The following is a 17,709-nucleotide window of genomic DNA, read 5'->3' on the forward strand; positions in this document are numbered from 1 at the left end:
TAGCTCTATATTGCCTGCACTGATGGGCAGCAGCTCTGCAGCATTTTAGCTAGGGGTCTATCCCAGCCCTACCTGAAGATGCTGGTTGTTGAACCTGGAAACTATTGTATGCAAAGTGGTTGTTCTATCCCTGAGCTATAGTCCTTCCCCACAGCATCTTGATAAACCTGTGGGAAAGTTTTTGTGGGTGTTATAGGAGAGAAGTGTGTGTTTGTGAGCGTGCACATGCCTGCGTGTGCATACCTCGGGGGGCCTTGCTTGTGTGCGTGAGGGGGGGAGGGAATTGAGTTCCCTGGAAAGCCAAACCCCCCGCCTCGAACTCGCATGTAATCAGCCACTTTTCTACCTTCTCCTCGGCTCGGTTCATCCTTCCAGGCAGCTGTGCGATCTCTGCATCACTCGCTTCCAGTATTTTGGGAGGGACATGGGCAGCTGGGACAAGCAGCTGCTCACCAGTCCGAGTGTCAAAGCTCAGCTGCAGGCGGCGGCGGCAGCAGCAGTAGCAGCAGCAGCAGCAGGAGCAGCAGCAGGGAAGCGCCTCGCCTGCTGATGGGAGCAGCCATCCTCCTCCTCCTCCTCCACCTCCTTCACCAAAAAGTTCCAGCAGAATCCCTCCTGGAGAGCGCCGGAGGCGAGTGGGAGGCGCCTCCTTACATCACAGGGAGCCGGAGTCTAGAATCGCGGGAGCTGTCCACTTCAGCACCACCACACTCCAGGGCACGGGCAGGCGCGCAGGGAGCTGTCCGCTTCAGCACCGCGGCGCCCGAGCGGGCGGCGGCAGCAGCAGCAGGAAGGGAGCGGCCCTCTCCAGCCCAAGGAGCCCACCCACCCCGCTGCTTGGCTGGGGGGAATCCATCCCTCCAGCGCCGAGCTGGGGGCGGGCCTGCTCAGCACCACAGGGGACCCGGGAGTGACTTCCCTTTCCAGTCGCGGGCTCCGCACCTCTGGCAGTTTTCGCCGCCGCCGCCGCCTTTGCTTGTCGCTTCAGAGACGGGGAGGGGGCTTGGGGCGATCTCCCCTTCTCTCCATCGCCAGTCGTGGGGGATATTTCCACCCAGCTGCTTTTAAAGCACCTATTTCTGTCTATTCCACCCGCATCCTCTCTCCCACCTCTTCCTCTCTCTAGCACACACACGCAGACACACACCGTGTTGATCTCGAGCTCTTTGGAATTTTTTATTTATTTTTTTGCTCTTGTGACAGGCGTCTGGCTCTCCCAGGCTGAACGAAGGACAAGCCGCACGCCTCTGAGCCCGGCGTGCGGGGTCTGGATCGGGGATGAGCAGCAGGCGCCTGGCTGGATCTCAGCCTCATGCTCCATCCAAGAGGGGCAGGGAGGAGATCCCTCGAAACGCAGAAGACCAGCACCTGAGGAGCCCGCGGGGTCCCCCTCCTCTGGTGTGGAGAGCCCGGTTCGTGTAGAGAAGGGGCAGCCCTTCCCTTGCATGCCTCCGGCCCCCTAGCTCCAGGGGAGTGTGAGCGACACCTTTGCCTTCTTTCTCCCTCTGCCTTGCCTTCCCCTCCGGTTGGCTGCCCACGATACCATGCATCATTATGAGGATGTGTGACAGAGGTATCCAGATGCTGATCACCACCCTGGGAGCCTTTGCAGCGTTCAGCCTCATGACCATCGCGGTGGGCACAGACTATTGGCTGTATTCCAGGGGGGTGTGCAGGACTAAGTCCACAAACGACAATGACACCAGCAGGAAAAACGAAGAAGTCATGACCCACTCGGGCTTGTGGAGGACCTGCTGCTTGGAAGGTATTGAAACCCAACTCTTTGTTGCCAGCTCTGGGCTCTCCTCGTCTTTTGGAAGTGAGCTGGGATGGGGTGAAGGGAGGACTGCTGGGACTAATGTTGTAGCACAGTCAGGGGAAGTGGTGTTGCTTCCATGGGGAAAGTTTGGCTTTGCCTGAGAGATGCAGAGAGAACCCACAGCCCCAGAAACTTCCCTTTGGGCCCTTAGAGTCTCAAGCCTTTGCCTGGGTCTGCTTCTAGCTTTGGACTCTGCTCTGACTTCTTTTTGGCTAAACATTGCAGTGTGGGTCTCAGGACACAACACCGAGGTGGGAAAGGGCTGTTGCACACTTGTGGGCTTCAGACTGGGACATTTGGTTGACTACTGTGTGAGAACAAGATATTAGGATAGGTGGATCCAGATGCAGGGCTCTTGTGATGCTCTTACGGTGTCCTGTTCCATTATTACATGTCTATATGTTGCAATCTATGCCAGGAAGACAGGCAAGCATTAGATGGTCAGGTAATGGCAAAGCCAAGCCCTGCCCATTGAGAGAGTAGGAAGGGTTGAGAGAGTAGGAAGAATATATTTTCATGCATGCTTTGACTCCTGCAAAGATGGGACTAGAATTTGTGCCGCAGGGTAGGCTGGGGTGACTGTTTTCTCTGACCAGGGCTCACTTGTTGCAGAGGTGTGTGTGTGTGCATTTAACAAAAGGTTCATTGGGAAACTGATCATGAACCAAATGACCATTGAGCAAGTCGAGGTTTTTTTGCTTTGTTTTTAGTGTTGTGGTGTTTTAGTTAACCCTCCTTGGCTGTGGAGATGGTGTGGGCATTGAAGGAGTGTTATTAGGCAATGACAAATACCAGCATCCGAAGAAGCACTTGGATTCTGGGTTTCTCCCTTTGTGTTATTGAATGTCACCTTCATTAAGATCATGGTGTGAATCTGGGGGGCTACAAAGGGACTTCTACAATATGACAAGAACACTTTACACCTTCCTTCCTTCCTTCCTTCCTTCCTTCCTTCCTTCCTTCCTTCCTTCCTTCCTTGGTCTCCCTCACACTCAGTTTCTCCTGTTGTTACAATAGTTATCTGTATGTTATGAGAGAAAGTGATTTAAGCCACATATGTAAATAATCCCAGGAGGTACATTATATTCCCCACCACCACCATTCCCCACAAGCAAGACTAAGTAGACTAGCACAGCTGCAGGTTTTTAAAAATGAGCTAATCCCCACCCCCACCCCACCCTTCTCTCTGTTTCAAGCCACAGAGGTTTGGAGTCTTTCTCTGTCTTTACGCACTGTTGCAAGAGAATGCTGATGTGGTCCATTAGCCTGGTGGTCCTCAAACTTCCAGAGAGCTGGGCCAAAAAGGAAGCCAAATTTATCTCTCAAGCTGCCTGTTATCAGGAGCTTCAGTGAGTCATCAGGGAAGTGTTCCATGTCTCTGCCCACTAGTCTTTAACCGCTCCCCCCCCCCCAGCTTGTGTAGGTGGATAAATGCAAAGATCCCACTCTTTGGCAACTGCTGCATGAAGCGATGTGGGGAGAGGGTGTTCTCACTGCCCACAGTCCCCTGTCAATGCCTTCTCCCTGTGTATTCCCCATCCAGAAAATCTACTCTAGCTTATATATAGTCTTGGCTCAGCCTTCCTCGTATCTTTCTGTAGAAGCTTCAGTTCACCTTTTGCAGCTGATCATTGCTCCAGGTGGGCCATGTGAAGAGGTCCATTGAAGGGACAGGCTGTCTGATGTCTATGAGAAAGAGGCAGGCAGCTCAGTCCAAGGTCAATGGGTAGTCAGGATAAGGAAGGTCATGAGAGTGAAGGGGTGGTGGGAGTTCAACCATCCTTCTCACCTCTATGCCAGAACATGAAACAAGGCACACTCCTTTTTCCTGGAGCAACTGATGGTCATTCTGTAAGCCAAGGACTTAAGAAAGACAGAATTCTTCTGCAACCCAAAATGTCCAAAGGGGGGGGGGATAAAAGAGGAAAGCATGGAGTCACAAATATTAGTTGGTCCAATATTTATTTATTTAGACAATTTGCCCCCCCCCCAACCACTTTTTTTCCTCAAAAAGACACAAAAGGTGACTTTATATTCTCAGTCTCAATTCCTTACACTGGACCAAGCTGAGCACATTCACACAGCATCCAAATTGCTCTCAGGGGAGAGAAATTGAGACAAGCCCTGATGCTCATCACTCAAGAGTCCCAAATACCCGAGTCTTTGGCATCCACAGTACTCACCAACAAGGCTAATTCTATTGCTCTTGATGCTAACTGCTGCACCAAGATTTGGTTTTAGCAGTAGTACGTATCTAGGAGGTAGATATTTTCAGGACGCACCTTATTTCTGTTGTTGTGAGTTGTTTTAAACTGTTTTAACTGTTGCAACCAGCTCAGTGACTTTAGGGTGAAGGGAGGGTGGTGGTGATGACGTCCCATTTTCCTAGAGACAGAAAATTATGGGGAGGCATCACTTGGGCCTGCGTCACAACGTGGAGCTTAAGAGAGGCTCCAACAGGCATGTTGGGCAGTAACTTTCTTCTGATTGCAGCGGTTGCTTCTGTTGCCATCAAATGCTGTGTCAATTTAACACCTGGCTGTGAATGGCTTTCTGGCTGCCCGGTGCTTCATTAGCCTCCTTGTTATGCATCTCTGGACTGGGAAATTATCTGGCTCGGTTGATCAATGGAAGGATCTGTCTGCTTCGAATGTGATGCTCAGAGATCTGAGTAGAAAGACTGAGAGGCAATTTCTCTTTCCCCTTTCCTCTCACACTTATGTAGTTTGGAATATATGTGATTTACAGGAATGGGATACAGACGCCATCCCTATGTTGCAAATGGTACTATGTGTGTGTAGGGGGCTTTATTTCGAATCTCAACTCAGGCAAGAGCTTGCTAGGTGTCATTAAGTCAGATGTTGACAGGCAGATTAGAGTGTTGGACTAGGGCCTGGGAGAGACTAGTGTTCGAAACCCCACTAAGCCATGAAGCTCGCTGGATGACCTTGGGCCATTCACTATTTCTCAGACTCACCAACCCCACAGGGTTGTTGTGGGCATAAAATGGGGGGGGAGAAAAACTACACTGAACTCCTTGGAGGAAAAGGTGGGATAGAAATGCAGTAAATAAATAAAAAAAAGAATGAAATGGTTTGAGTGACAACGCTCATCAGCCTTGACTTTGGGCTGTGCTGCATGAGACGGGTGGGAATTATCCAAAACAGAGGTGGATGGGAAACAAAGCTGAGAGTGGCTGCCTTAGGCAACCCTCAACCTGCCCATTCTTGGTGCAATATAGGGATGATGATTAGATCAGACTACCTTTCAGGGTAGTTGTAAGGATTGTGAAGTGCTGTGAGCACCTTCAATGTTTATGTAAATTAACAGTAAATACTATGATGATGATTTTACTTTATCTCCATGGGAGCATGCAAAAGATAACCAAACTCAAACAGGTGTCGGGAAGCTCAAGGTCATTCCTGAAAGAGGTAGCTGCTCTTCCATGTTTAATTCCTACCTAAAATGGGAGACACTTTGAGGCTCAAGCTAGAGAGTGCGGATTAATATTTCTTCCAACATCTAAACAGAGCGGAATCAAATTTATCCTCCCTCCACCCCCCACTACAAAAGCACTGAGGCTTCAAACAATACAATAGAGTTGCCAACTTTTGAAGCAGCCTCTGTAGCTCTGCCTGTAACGGATGTGAGCAGCCTCATCTGCCAAGTCCTGCAGATCCAGTGCCTGTTAAAGGCACAAGAGAAAGCCAGGCCTCCTTTTCTCCCTTGCCCTTACAATCCAATCAATGGCCAGTTGTTGACAACCCAGCATTGTTGAAGAAGGCCAGCTTCTTGTCATGAGAAGCTGCAGGCACCCACTTGCCCTTTGCCTGGGAGTTTGCTTTGTGATCTGCTGGCTGGTGTAGTGCTTGAAGAGCCGCAGTTTCCTCCAGCAAAATTTGAGCAGCAAAACTGTCTAAAGGGAGAGGGAGGGGACAATTTGCCCCCTCCTTTCCCAACTGAGCTTCCCATGAACGGGTCAAGTACGTAGCTGGTAGGAGAGTCCATTGGGTCTGGTTCTTGAAGCCAAGGATACCTGAAGTACTGAGATGCTCCTGCTGAAAACGAGAAGCACATGGCAATCAGGGGCTTCTCTAAGAAATCACCTGAGTGTGTTCTCAAGTATAAAATCCCAGTGCTAGCTAGCTCACTGTTCCAGATGGCCTTTAATAGTGTTTCAAAAGAGGTGCAGAGAACAGGGATAGTGAACCCTACGGCCCTCCAGGTGTTGCTGAACTCAGCACCAGCTAATGTGGCCAGTTGTCAGAGAGAATGGGATTTGTAGCCCTTGCCCGTGCTACAGGCAGTAATGAGTTATGATGACTAAATGGAGCTTCCATGAACAGAAGGAGTCTACCTGTGAACCTCAGGTGCTGGAAACAAGCATTGTGTCCATGTGTTACTTTCAGGTTTCTCAGAAGCTTCTGCTTGGATGAATGTTGGACTAGATTGAACTTTGGTCTTTTTCGTTCAATATTACTCCCACGTCAGGAACTCTTATCATCACGATTTCCCTGAGTACTATGAGCATTAATAACACTGAGAGAGGGAGAAAGGTACACACACACACAGAGAGAGAGAGAGAGAGAGAGAGAGAGAGAGAGAGAGAGAGACTTCCTTTGTTGAAGATGCCCGTGTCTGCAGTATCCACATTTCTGGATTTTAAAATGTGTTACATCCAGTGTCTGACTCCCAGTGCTCTAAATGTTGGCACTCAAAGAGTCAGCACCGACAGATCTAGTAACCATTCCCATGAGAGGGGCATAGTTATGCTTTTGCGTTGAAAGAAAAGCACTCTATACCTGCCCAAGCTCACTCATTATTTCACAAGCTCCCCAGCTGCTAGAAACGAAATTAAAATAAAATAAAATAAAAGCTCCATGTTGCTCCTCTACTCCCATCAACCGTTCAGATGAACATCACAAACTATTTGCATGTGCAGCAGAAAATTCACCTGCACTTGGAAGCCAGCCAGAATGACCAGGAGAAGTTACCGGTACATCATGAGGAGCAAATGAGGCAATTGAGGAGCATATGACCCCCCCCCTAACCATCCCAGTGTGGAGGAGCCTTGTCATTGCAGTTTAATTAAGGGATTGAGGTGGAGGACTGAGTAGGAATAAGATGCATGTGAAAATGTTGTTACCACACACACCATGGTGGGGCTACTGCAGTCAAGCCTGTGGTTAAGCTAGTATTACACACACACACACACACACACACACACACACGGGGGGGGGGCGGATTGCATGATCTAAAGTGCCTTCAATGCAAAGGAACGTCGTTCAGTGGCAAAGTATCTGATTTACATGCACTGTGTCCAACTTTCAATCCCTGATATCGCCAGTTGGATCTGGAAGAGACACCCTGAATGAAAGAGAGCAGCACCCTGCCTGGAGAGATGCTGCCAGTCAGTGTAGACAATACTGAGCTCAATGGACCAAATGGTCTGACTCAGGATAAGGCAACTTCCAATGTTCCTAATGCTTGGAAAATTCAATACCAATAGACTGGTAGCTATTCTATTTTACTTATTCCCGTAATGTATTTTTCACTCAGTCTTCCTCACAACTGATCTCAAGGTAGCTGAAAATTCCCTCAACGTACAGGACAAATCTATTTAACAACAAAGGCATGTAAAGCCACCAGGATTCCTGACCCACCTACCTTGCATGCAGAAGATCCCAACGGCATCTCTAGGGCTGCGAGAGACCCATGCCTGAAACCCACAACTGCTGCTGCCCATCACTGTCAACAGTACTGAGCTCTTTGGGCCATAGGAATGCAGCTTCCTATGACCCCAAGTTCTTACAGCTACAGATCCTTAAGAACAACAGATTATGTTTCAGAACTCCAACAATAATATGGATTAAAATGGATGTCCCCAAATGCCTCAGCAAAGAAATGAGGTTATGCCTGGAGGTGGAATAAAAAGAAAGTCCATGTCAGACATACCTCTGAGGGGAGGGCATTCTACAAGCCAGGGACCATCACAGATAGGATCCTTATCATGCTCAGAAAAAGGCTTAATTCTTCCACTGTGGGGTTTCAAAGAGCTTAACCCTGACTAAATCAGCGCTGTGCTCTTTTACTCTATTGCAGGGATATAGACTTCTATTGGTGTGTAGAAAGTGTGGTTTTTTTAAAAACTGAACCAGTTTTTATATCATTGCAGAAAGACCTTTTTTGTATTTTAAAAAATAATTGAAATATTACAACAGTTCACTCAGCTTTTTAACTCTGTTGTCAAGCACTGCAGTTTTGCGTTCATTGGGTCAAATAGTTCAGTTATTCCGATTATTTCAATGAAACATTAAACTAAACCCAAAGAAGCTTCAGTATGTATTTGTCATATTATTCATTATGAATTTATATAGCCACCTCATGGAAATGCATCTGGATGCAAGAATTATCCTTGGAGTTCTCTGAAAAAACAATATAGTTTGGATTCTGTCCAAAATATATACAGTGGTACCTCTGGTTACGTAATTAATTCGTTCCGAAGGTCCGTTCTTAACCTGAAACCATTCTTAACCTGAGGTACCACTTTAGCTAATGGGGTCTCCTGCTTGCCCGCCGCACTGCCACCACCGCTGTGTGATTTCTGTTCTCATTCTGAGGTAAAGTTCTTAACCCGAGGTACTACTTCTGGGTTAGCGGAGTCTGTAACCCGAAGTGTTTGTAACCTGAGGTGTTTGTAACCCAAGGTACCAACTGTAGGGGGGGGGGAGTAGATGCTGTGAGTTTTATTGAAACATGCTGTCTAAAATCTCTTCATGGAAAAATATTAGTGACTTTTAATTGGGGGGGGGGATCACCACATATTTTGGCCAATAGTACATTTTGAATTGTTTGCAGATTCAGTGTTATATATCAGTTTGAAGCTTCAGATCAGGCTTCCTCAACCTCGGCCCTCCAGATGCTTTTGGCCTACAACTCCCATGATCCCTAGCTAGCAGGACCAGTGGTCAGGGATGATGGGAATTGTAGTCTCAAAACATCTGGAGTGCTGAGGTTGAGGAAGCCTGTTTCAGATGCACTCCTTCAGATCGCTTTTGATTCATTCTTTTGTCTGAATTACTGAGTGAGAGAGTAGGGAGGGATTTATATGAAAACAAATCAAGGGGGGGTGGATGTGGCAACATCAAAAGGAATAGAATTTTCCAATATGTGATTTTTGGGAAGCTATTTGTATGCAATGGAGTCGGCAGCCTTCCCCAACTTGGTATCCTCCAGATCTTTTGGACTACAACTCCTATCTGACATAGTCAGGTTGGTCTGTAGAATCCTGGGTCTGATGGGAGCATCGCTCTCTGGCTGTGGCTGATGGGAGATTGATTATGCATTGATTGATTGATTGATTGATTGATTGATTGATTGATTGATGCATTTGTATCCCACCTTTTCTTCCTCTGATGACCTTAAGGTGGCATACCTAGATCTCTCCTGCCTCATTTAATTTGCAGAACAATGCTATGAGGCAGGTTAGGCTGAGAGGCAGTGTTTGGCCCCCAAGATCACCCAGTGAGCTCCATGAATGAATGGGGGGGGATTTGAACCCTGGACTCTCCAAGCTCTTAGTCCAGCACTCTAGCCATACCACCACACTAGCTCTCTTTTAGCTATCAGCACCATCTTAATAAACCCCCTCTTGTTCTGCAGATATACCAGGTGAGCACCATTTAGTAGTTATTAGATATTTAAGTACTGCTCTCACATTTCTTCCTAGGCATTGGTTTTCATTTTATTTTAAAATCTAATAGAATTTGTAGAGGATCTTACTGCAAAGTATATCCAGTTATAGTATTTATATGGATTATGACCCCCCCAAAAAAGTCTGCTAATTTTTCCCAGATGTAACATGCAGGCATTGCCCACACTTCCAACCTGTGTCCTTGGCATTAAGATATATTTACTATTTTCCCCAGACGCCATATACCAGCAATACAATATTCTGAATATAACATATATTGAAATAAATTTATTTCACATTGATTCCCCCCCCCCGGTGGGACAGGGAGCTTTCAGCCATCCAGAGTTGTGGCTACATAATTCTAGACTTAATTGTCTTGCAGGAGGCCCCCTTTCTATGGGGTATGGGGTTTCTACATTACACCCTTCCCCATCCCCTGCCACGTCATTCCATGTTTTTGCATTTCATTTTACATTGCATGTTTTTATCTAGTTTAGTATAATAAGTATGCTTGGTTGGGGAAGGAAACTTCAAAGCAGTTTACAAAAAAGAAAAAAAACAATAAAATTATCAATAAAAAAATTAGCAAAAATAATTAAAATTATGAAAAGTTAAAAGAAAAGATTAAAATTCACACCAGCTTTATAAGCATCTGGGTAGGCTTGTCTAAACAAAAATGCTTTTAGCAGGCTCCAGAAAGAGTACCTGCCTCATATCAATAGGCAGGGAGTTCCATAGTGTAGCTGTGGCCACACTAACAGATCGATTGCCTTTACATTCCTGATACGTTAGAGAGAAGAGTTTGTCAACCCTGATATTTATAAAAGAAATACTCTGAGCATGTGCAGTTTCACATTCTGTTTTATTTTTAAATGTTTTTTTATTTCATTCTGCAATATATAATAAACAAGAATGGTGACATTTCCATCATAGCACCATCATAGCTGAATATTTCTGGCTACAGCCCTGCACATGGAGCCTGCCACACATCATCCACTGAAATGAATGGAGAATTCTGCATGTGCAGGCGTTTTGTGGCCACCCACAGGAGCTGGGAACCTCATGACTCGAGGTGCAAATGCGGCCCCCCATGTCTCTCTATCTGGCCATCAGAACTCTCCTTGAGGCACAGCTTTTGCTGGCCACGAGTGGCTTTGCCTGGTTCTGATGTGTCCTTGAACTCTTCCTTGTCTGGATGGAAGATAGAGTGTGGTGGGTCAGTGTGTGTCGAAACTAGCCCATTGTACAAAGGTAAAATGCTCATTCATTGTTCTGCCCCCTTTCCCTTCTGGCTCCACCTACCACAGGCATCTGGCCCTTGGAAAGTTGCTCAGAAGGCAATGCGGCCCTTGGCCTGAAGAGGGATCCCCGTCCCTGGAGGATACTACTGGTGCACATTCAACTCTCTGGTTGGAGTGATGTGGGTCTATAGGAATGTGGTTGTCAGAGGTCCTAGCCGTATATACCAGCCCTTCCGTCACTCAATTTTCCTCTGGCATCTCCCCAGCCCCAAGCTAAAGTTCCAGGGCGGAAACCCTTTCGCTTTGGGCTTCCGCCATGAAATTATTATCGCTTTTATTTTTGATTGATTTGCACAATACCCTTCTAATCACACGCTCAAAATGTTGTACAGTAAAACCAAATCTCGAAAACAGCAGGAAGGATCACCTGCCACCAGCGAAGCACTTAACCAGCCTCAGGCACCCCAGGAAAAGCCCTCGCAGAGGCCCAATATTATCCACTGTTTGGGCTATAATGAACCAGAACTTGACACGGATCCAGGCTTGGGGGGGGGCATGGAAGGTGCCAGCGGGAATCCAGGCTCACTCCTTTGATTAAGGCGGCCTCCCGCTGGGCTAAAGAACAGCTCCTGCCCGATAACTAGCGCCTTATCCCTTTGCTCATGTATATTGACAGAACTCAGCAATGGGTCAATAACAGGCTGCCAGTTCGGCGTCTGCTTGAAGACACACGATCTGAGATTTCTCTATAGCATTTTGAAAGATGGAGGAGAAGCGGAAGACACAGCAGACTGCCAGATTGCTCTGGCCTTTTCATGCAGGCTGACAACTCCTGGAACATTTCTGATGACACTCCATCACCCTCGCTTCCTCTAATGAGTGCCAAAGAGTTTGGGAACAAAACGGGCCCACCACCCAAAAAGAGGAGGGCACCACAGGGCTCCTGTTCTAGGCTGACTCTTGGGAGTGGGCATACACGGCAACATTTCATTTTCTCAAATGTTTAGAGTCTTCTTGTTTTAAATCCTCTTTCTTTCTTTCTCTCTCTCTCTCTCTTCCTTCCTTCCTTCCTTCCTTCCTTCCTTTCTTTCTTTCACTTCCTTTTTCTTTCTTTCCCTATAAAATTTAAATGATAGCTAGAGGTATATACTCCAAGTTTTGCCTAATGGGCAGGGATTGAATCACTGCTAAGCCTCTCTGTAAGAGTAAAGCTGAACACCGTATCAATCTCTGAGACCCAATTGTGCTAGAGGAAGATTTAAGGGAGTGCAATTGGTTTTCACACTCTTGGCACTGACTTAGAATGGAAGGCGAAATGCTAGGAGGGGGAAGAGAATTGGTGTTGCACAGGGCGCTACTGAAATTTGCAAGCCCAAAGTCCGCCACTGCTTGTGGATGATGACCCTCTCCCCGACTCATATGATGTCAAGACTGGTGGGGGAGGACTGGACAAATTCATGGAGGAGAAAGGGCTATTGAAGCCTACTATCCATGTTGGCTATGTTCTGCCTCCACAGTTGGGGGCTTCTGAATACCAGTTACTGGGGATTGCGGGTGCAGAGAGTGCTCTTGTGCGTCTGTCCTGCTTGCAGGCTTCACAGAAATGTATCTGGTTGGCTACTGTGAGAACAGGAGGTTGGACTAGAGGGGCCACTGGCCTGATCCAGCAGGCTCTTCTTATGTTCTTAAGGAGATGAGAGGGGCAGAGCTTGTGATGGCATAATGTGCCTGTAAAAGGGGTGGCATAAGTAAAGAGTATCCTTCGAAGTCAATGAAGGAAGAGCCCTACTTGAAGGGCTGCCCCCTGCCTGAAACTAGACTGGCCAGGCACATGAGAGAACAGAGCTGCTGACCCTTTAATTGCTTCTTTTACACAACTATTAAAGGCATGGGAGCCCTAGACTCTGTTGCATCAGGACATTCAAACCTTTCTAACCACAAAGCCACAATGCAGAAGAGACCCATTCTGCAGCCAGTCACTATACAGAAGCGTTCATCAGCCCTGGCGAGGAAACAGTTGACCAGAACATGGTATGGAGAGATGCTCTTCTGCCCCATGTCTGGAGAACTAGGATTAAGTGAGTGGGTGCTTTAGAAATGGGACATTTGATGATAGGGAAAACTTTGCACAGGAAACAAAAATACCCAGGAGCCACGAGAACTTTCTCCCAAAAAGGATGGGGGAGAAAGGGTAGATAGATAACAGTTGTGTTCTCAGACCTTTTACAGGTGCTGCGATTCCAGACTTCAAATATACTCTCAAGAATCAGCAACTCCAAGGACAAGAGGACCACCACAGGTAAAAAGCAGAGCCTTTTGCATCCCTCCCATCTCATTCCAGCTTACCAACCCCACACCTTGGCTCAGCAAGGTGCAGCAGTAGTATCTCCCACATGTCCTGTGCACAAAAACAGGGAATCTGTTGACTGCCGGGCCCCAAATCTAGATCAGTTCTTTCACTATGCACTGGCACAAACAAAGGGGAGTCTGGTACCATTGTAGGCGAACCATCTGCTGGATCCTGTTTTTCCTAGCAGGATCAGAGCCAGGGGACATGAAGGCCGAGCTCCAGGGCCACTCCTTGGGGCTTCTGGGTGAGGGCTGTTTCATTGGTGACAGCATCACCCTCTTTGGATGCAGACCCCAGGCCAGCTGCCAACAAAAAGAAATCATAGAACTGTAGAGTAGGGAGGGACTTCCAAGGATCATCTAGTCCAACCCCCTGTAAGGCAGGAACCGAGGCTAAATGGATGGAACCTGGCAGATGACCATCCAACCTCTGTTGACTAGAAGCACTTGGGGGGCTGGAGCCCCCTCCTCTGCCACTTCCCCAGGAGTTGTCTGCTGCAGCCTCTTCTCATTGCTCATCACTACCACTAACTATCCCCATGTCTCTCTACAGGCAACCAGGCAGCCCTTTACACTCACGGAGGAAAAAGTGTTCTCTACTCCCCGGTGCCATAGAGGCCACAAGAGAGGCCTAGACCAGCAGCAGGTGACTCGTGAGATGCCAGATGTTCCTCTGTGGGGTCATTACTTTCCCTGCTCTCGCATGAGTCCTGTCCCTTTCCGGAATGTGTGAGAGACAGGGTCGCAACCAGAGCAGCTGTGCTCTGTGACACTGCCAGAGCTCACTCTGCCATGGATGTCATTCAATAAAAGACTTGATGATTTCAGCGTTGCCTTTGTTCTTAAGTGAATGAGCTGGTGCCTCCAGCACTGCCCCCTTCTTAGTCACCCCCTTGGTCTTCCCTATGGGACACGAGAGGAGGACCAGGAGGTTTGCCACCACAGCAGAACGCAGGGTCTGCATGCTGGCTGTGGGTCTTGCTGCTGGAGCATTGTCAAAAACAATGGCTGAGAGGGCTACATTCTGAATACAAGTTGCTGGAAACCTAAGGAAGGAAGAGTGCTCTTGTTTTGGGGTCTTGCTTGGGGGTTCCCTTTGAGGCATCTGGTTGGCCACTGTGAGAATGGATGCTGGACTAGATGGGCCATTGGCCTGATCTAGCAGGCTCTTCTTAAAAGCTTGTGTGTGTGTTTTAATACAAAATAGGACAGACTCTAAGTCTTCCATTCTCCTCATATGGCTGTTGCCAGTGTGATAAGCCAGCCGGCAGAGCTGTATCAGTCACCCTCTCTAGAAGGGCTTCTGGAGAGGATGCCCTGCAAATGCTGGCAATAAACTGAATTTATCCTGAAATGCAAGGGAGGTGCATCTAAAGTATTGGGCATGGCACTTGACAGGAGGAGGCCATTGGCCATTGCATCACTCACTCGGATTGCCTGTGCCACGCTGCACACTCTTGCAGGAGCAAACTGAACACCTTTTGTGGGCTTTTGTTGGCTGAAGATACGTTGTTCCAGCTGAGGTCCTTCAGTACTGAGCTGTATGGCTAGATGATTCATGTGGAGCTGAGGAGAGCAGAAGGAGGGCCACAGCTCAGCAGCAGAATATCTTGCTTTGTGTGCAGATTGTTGAATGGTTTCTTTAAATGTAAAGGTTCATCATTGTTCCACTCCATGTGTATGTCTTTAAGGGGCCGGAGCAAGGGCCAGAGCAAGATAACGAGACCTCAGCTTTACAGCTGTGAAACATAGCAGGTGCTGCTGAGTTGTATTTGATTAAGGTGTGTCAGCATTTGGGTAGAGTATATAAGGAGCAGCATCTAGCTCTCCCATTACCCTGGGGGATGGGTTGGTGGTTGGGTCATGTTGGTTTGTTAATATATTTAGTGTAAATGGAGTTTTTGTTTTTCTTATTAAAACCTTTAAGTTATTTTTGAGTCCTTTCTTTTTAATGCATGATCTCCCCAGCAAGCTCTCTGCAGCGTCACTATACTGCAAAAAGCCAACATCTTTGGTTATGGGCCCAGCTGCTGAGTGGATGACTGCATATTTTTGGACTCTGAGAAAGGTTTGAAAACTCCTTCTCCTGTTAGCGTAGTTCTGTGGGTCTGGAAGAGTTCCAGAATGGTTGACCGGGTTCCAGAAGCTGAGAAGGCTCTGGTCTTCCCACAGCTGACAGATGAGAACTATAGTTTATGGTCTTTTCGGGTGGAGGCGCTTTTGACCTCTAGAGAAGTATGGACCTATGTAACTGATGACCCTCCTGACCCTGTAACTAATGCTTGGTCGAAAGGAGATGCAAAAGCCAGGGCGATAATTAATTTGGCAGTCAGCGACCAGCAAGTAGTCTATATAAGAAATAAGAAAACTGCCAAAGAAATGTGGGACAGTCTTGCAGCAGTGCATGTTAGAAAAGAGTCAGCGTCTGCATTGACCTTTTTCAAGCAGTTGTACCAGACGAAGTTGCAGCCTGGTGGTGATTTGGCAGCACACTTGAGACGTCTGGAGGCAATATGCGGCGAGTTAATTCGAAGGGACATGGAGATACCTGATATTCAGTATGTGTTTATCATCCTTTGTTCCCTTAATGAGGACTTTGATGGTATAGCTAGCCAGATATCTGCTGTTCCACCAGCACAATTAACTGTGGAAGGGGTAACGGCAAGATTAATGGGCGAGTTGGATAGAAGGGAGGCTTGTGCCATAAGCACTCCTGTTTCCAGAAAGAATGAGGAACGCCATATGCAAACCTGTGGTGATACAACTGCATTTAAAGCTGCAAAGCGTTGTTGGTTCTGCAATAAGCAAGGACATTTTGCAAGGGACTGCAGATCCAAAAGAAAGCAAAGTACTCCCAAGCCTGTTTCTGTTCGTCAATCACGGTCGTCAGCCCAGCAGCCGGCATCGTATAGTAGAGACAGAAACGAGCCGCGAGCTTTTCATGCTCGTTCTAAAGATCGTAAAAGAATTAAAGATGCCAAGTGGAAGTCTTTTGTTATCGACTCAGGAGCATCGCAAAATATCTGCAATGATCGAAGCTTGTTTATTTCTTTCGAAGAGGAAATTGGTAATGTACATTTAGCCAATTCACAAGTCCTGCAGTCGCTTGGCAGGGGTACTGTTAAACTTGAGTCTTTAAACATTACAATAGCGAACTGCATTTACTGCCCGTCAGTGGACAATTTATTATCAGTAAGGTGCTTTGCTCGTCAAGGCATAACTGTGCGTTTCTTAAAGTCTATGTGTGAGTTTTTCGAGGGGAACAAACGTCTATTGTATGCCCGGGAATCTGATGGTTTATATAGACTGTATTTTCGCACCTACTCCCAATCGCCTATAAATTGCAGAGCAGCACAGTTAAGCCAGGGGTTGAGGAATGTAAGACCACATTCTGGGTGTGTACACATGGCGCACAGAATTCTGGGACACCTGAATTTTGCTGATGTAATTAAGACAAAGAATATTGTCGATGGCCTCAACTTAAAACCATGCAAATTCTTTATGCAGTGTCTATCCTGTTGCAAGAATAAGATTAAGGTTGCACGCAAGGGTAGGTGCTCAGATAGGAAAGTAACTGAGCCATTTGAGCGTGTACATTGTGATTTAGTTGGGCCACTCCCACCATCATTAGGAGGTTCAAAGTACTGGCTTACCCTGATAGACCAGTATAGTAGATATTGTTGGACTTATGCAATAGCTGAGAAGTCCCAAGCATTTGAGAAGTACAAGGTTTTTTGCAACTGGGTAAAAACGCACTTTAACAAACCAATTAAGAATCTGTTTTCTGACCGGGGCGGGGAATTTGTTTCTGAGGATTTTGAGAAATTCCTGGAAGCGCAGGGGACTACTCATGAGTTATCTTGCCCCCGAAGTCCCTGGCAAAATGGGCTTGTTGAAGTTGTGCAGCGTGACTTGCAGGCAGGGGTTAAAACTTATCTGCACGATGCTAATCTGCCCAAAGCGTTTTGGGCTGAAGCACTCCATGCTTTTTGTTATGTTAGAAATCGCAGTTATCATTCTGGTTTAGATGTCACCCCCTATGAGAAGCTGTTTAAAAAACGCCCTAATCTGAAATACCTACGTATTTGGGGTTCAGATGTAATTATGCATTATCCTGCTAAGCAGAAATTGGGTGAACGTAGTGTTCAGGGAAAATTAATGGGCTACCAGCAGGGGGCGTACAGAATTTACATACCAGCAACTGGCAAATTTCATATTACCAGAAGCATGATACAAACTGTAAATTGGAATAGGGTTGCTGTTTTCCAAGATACTGATGGTATAAATGATACTGAGGAAGAAGAGGAAGCAGCAGCAGCAGCAGGAGGAAATGGTGATTCTGAATTAATAGAAAAAGACAAAAAGCCTGTTGAATCTGATAATTTGTTTGACTTAAAGTCACAGGCACCTGAGGGGAGGTTAGATTCTCTTGAGTTTTCTGACCGTGAGCTTAGCCTACAGGCACCTCTTCAGTCTGACAATGATGATTTACAACCTGAAACTAGTAGTTCACTCAGTCCCATTAAGTCTGAGGAGTCTGACTCTCCTTCCGGACTGAGACGTTCAGATAGAAAGAGGCAGAAACCACAACGATTTGCAGATGAACA

The 17,709-nt window shown here is 46.9% G+C and overlaps 1 protein-coding gene and 1 long non-coding RNA gene across 3 annotated transcripts in view; one reads left to right on the plus strand and one right to left on the minus strand.

Annotated features, from left to right (window-relative positions):
• LOC310692781 overlaps positions 1-8,841 on the minus strand; it is a 30,694-nt gene extending 21,853 nt beyond the window's left edge. Inside the window, exon 1 of the long non-coding RNA XR_014518897.1 lies at positions 8,726-8,841. This is a non-coding gene — a long non-coding RNA (uncharacterized lncRNA). The remainder of the gene's footprint in view (positions 1-8,725) is intronic.
• Positions 17-17,709, plus strand: part of CACNG3 (calcium voltage-gated channel auxiliary subunit gamma 3) — an 84,412-nt gene continuing 66,719 nt past the window's right edge. Inside the window, exon 1 of one of the 2 annotated variants that reach the window (XM_083474026.1) lies at positions 17-1,765. In XM_083474026.1, coding sequence (XP_083330152.1) covers positions 1,555-1,765 — 211 coding nt within the window. In that variant the 5' untranslated portion in view covers positions 17-1,554. The remainder of the gene's footprint in view (positions 1,766-17,709) is intronic. The other variant, XM_083474025.1, reaches the window with a different exon arrangement.

Source organism: Podarcis liolepis, assembly GCF_965112155.1.
Source record: "Podarcis liolepis genome assembly, chromosome: 14".
Taxonomy (NCBI): Eukaryota; Metazoa; Chordata; class Lepidosauria; order Squamata; family Lacertidae; genus Podarcis; species Podarcis liolepis.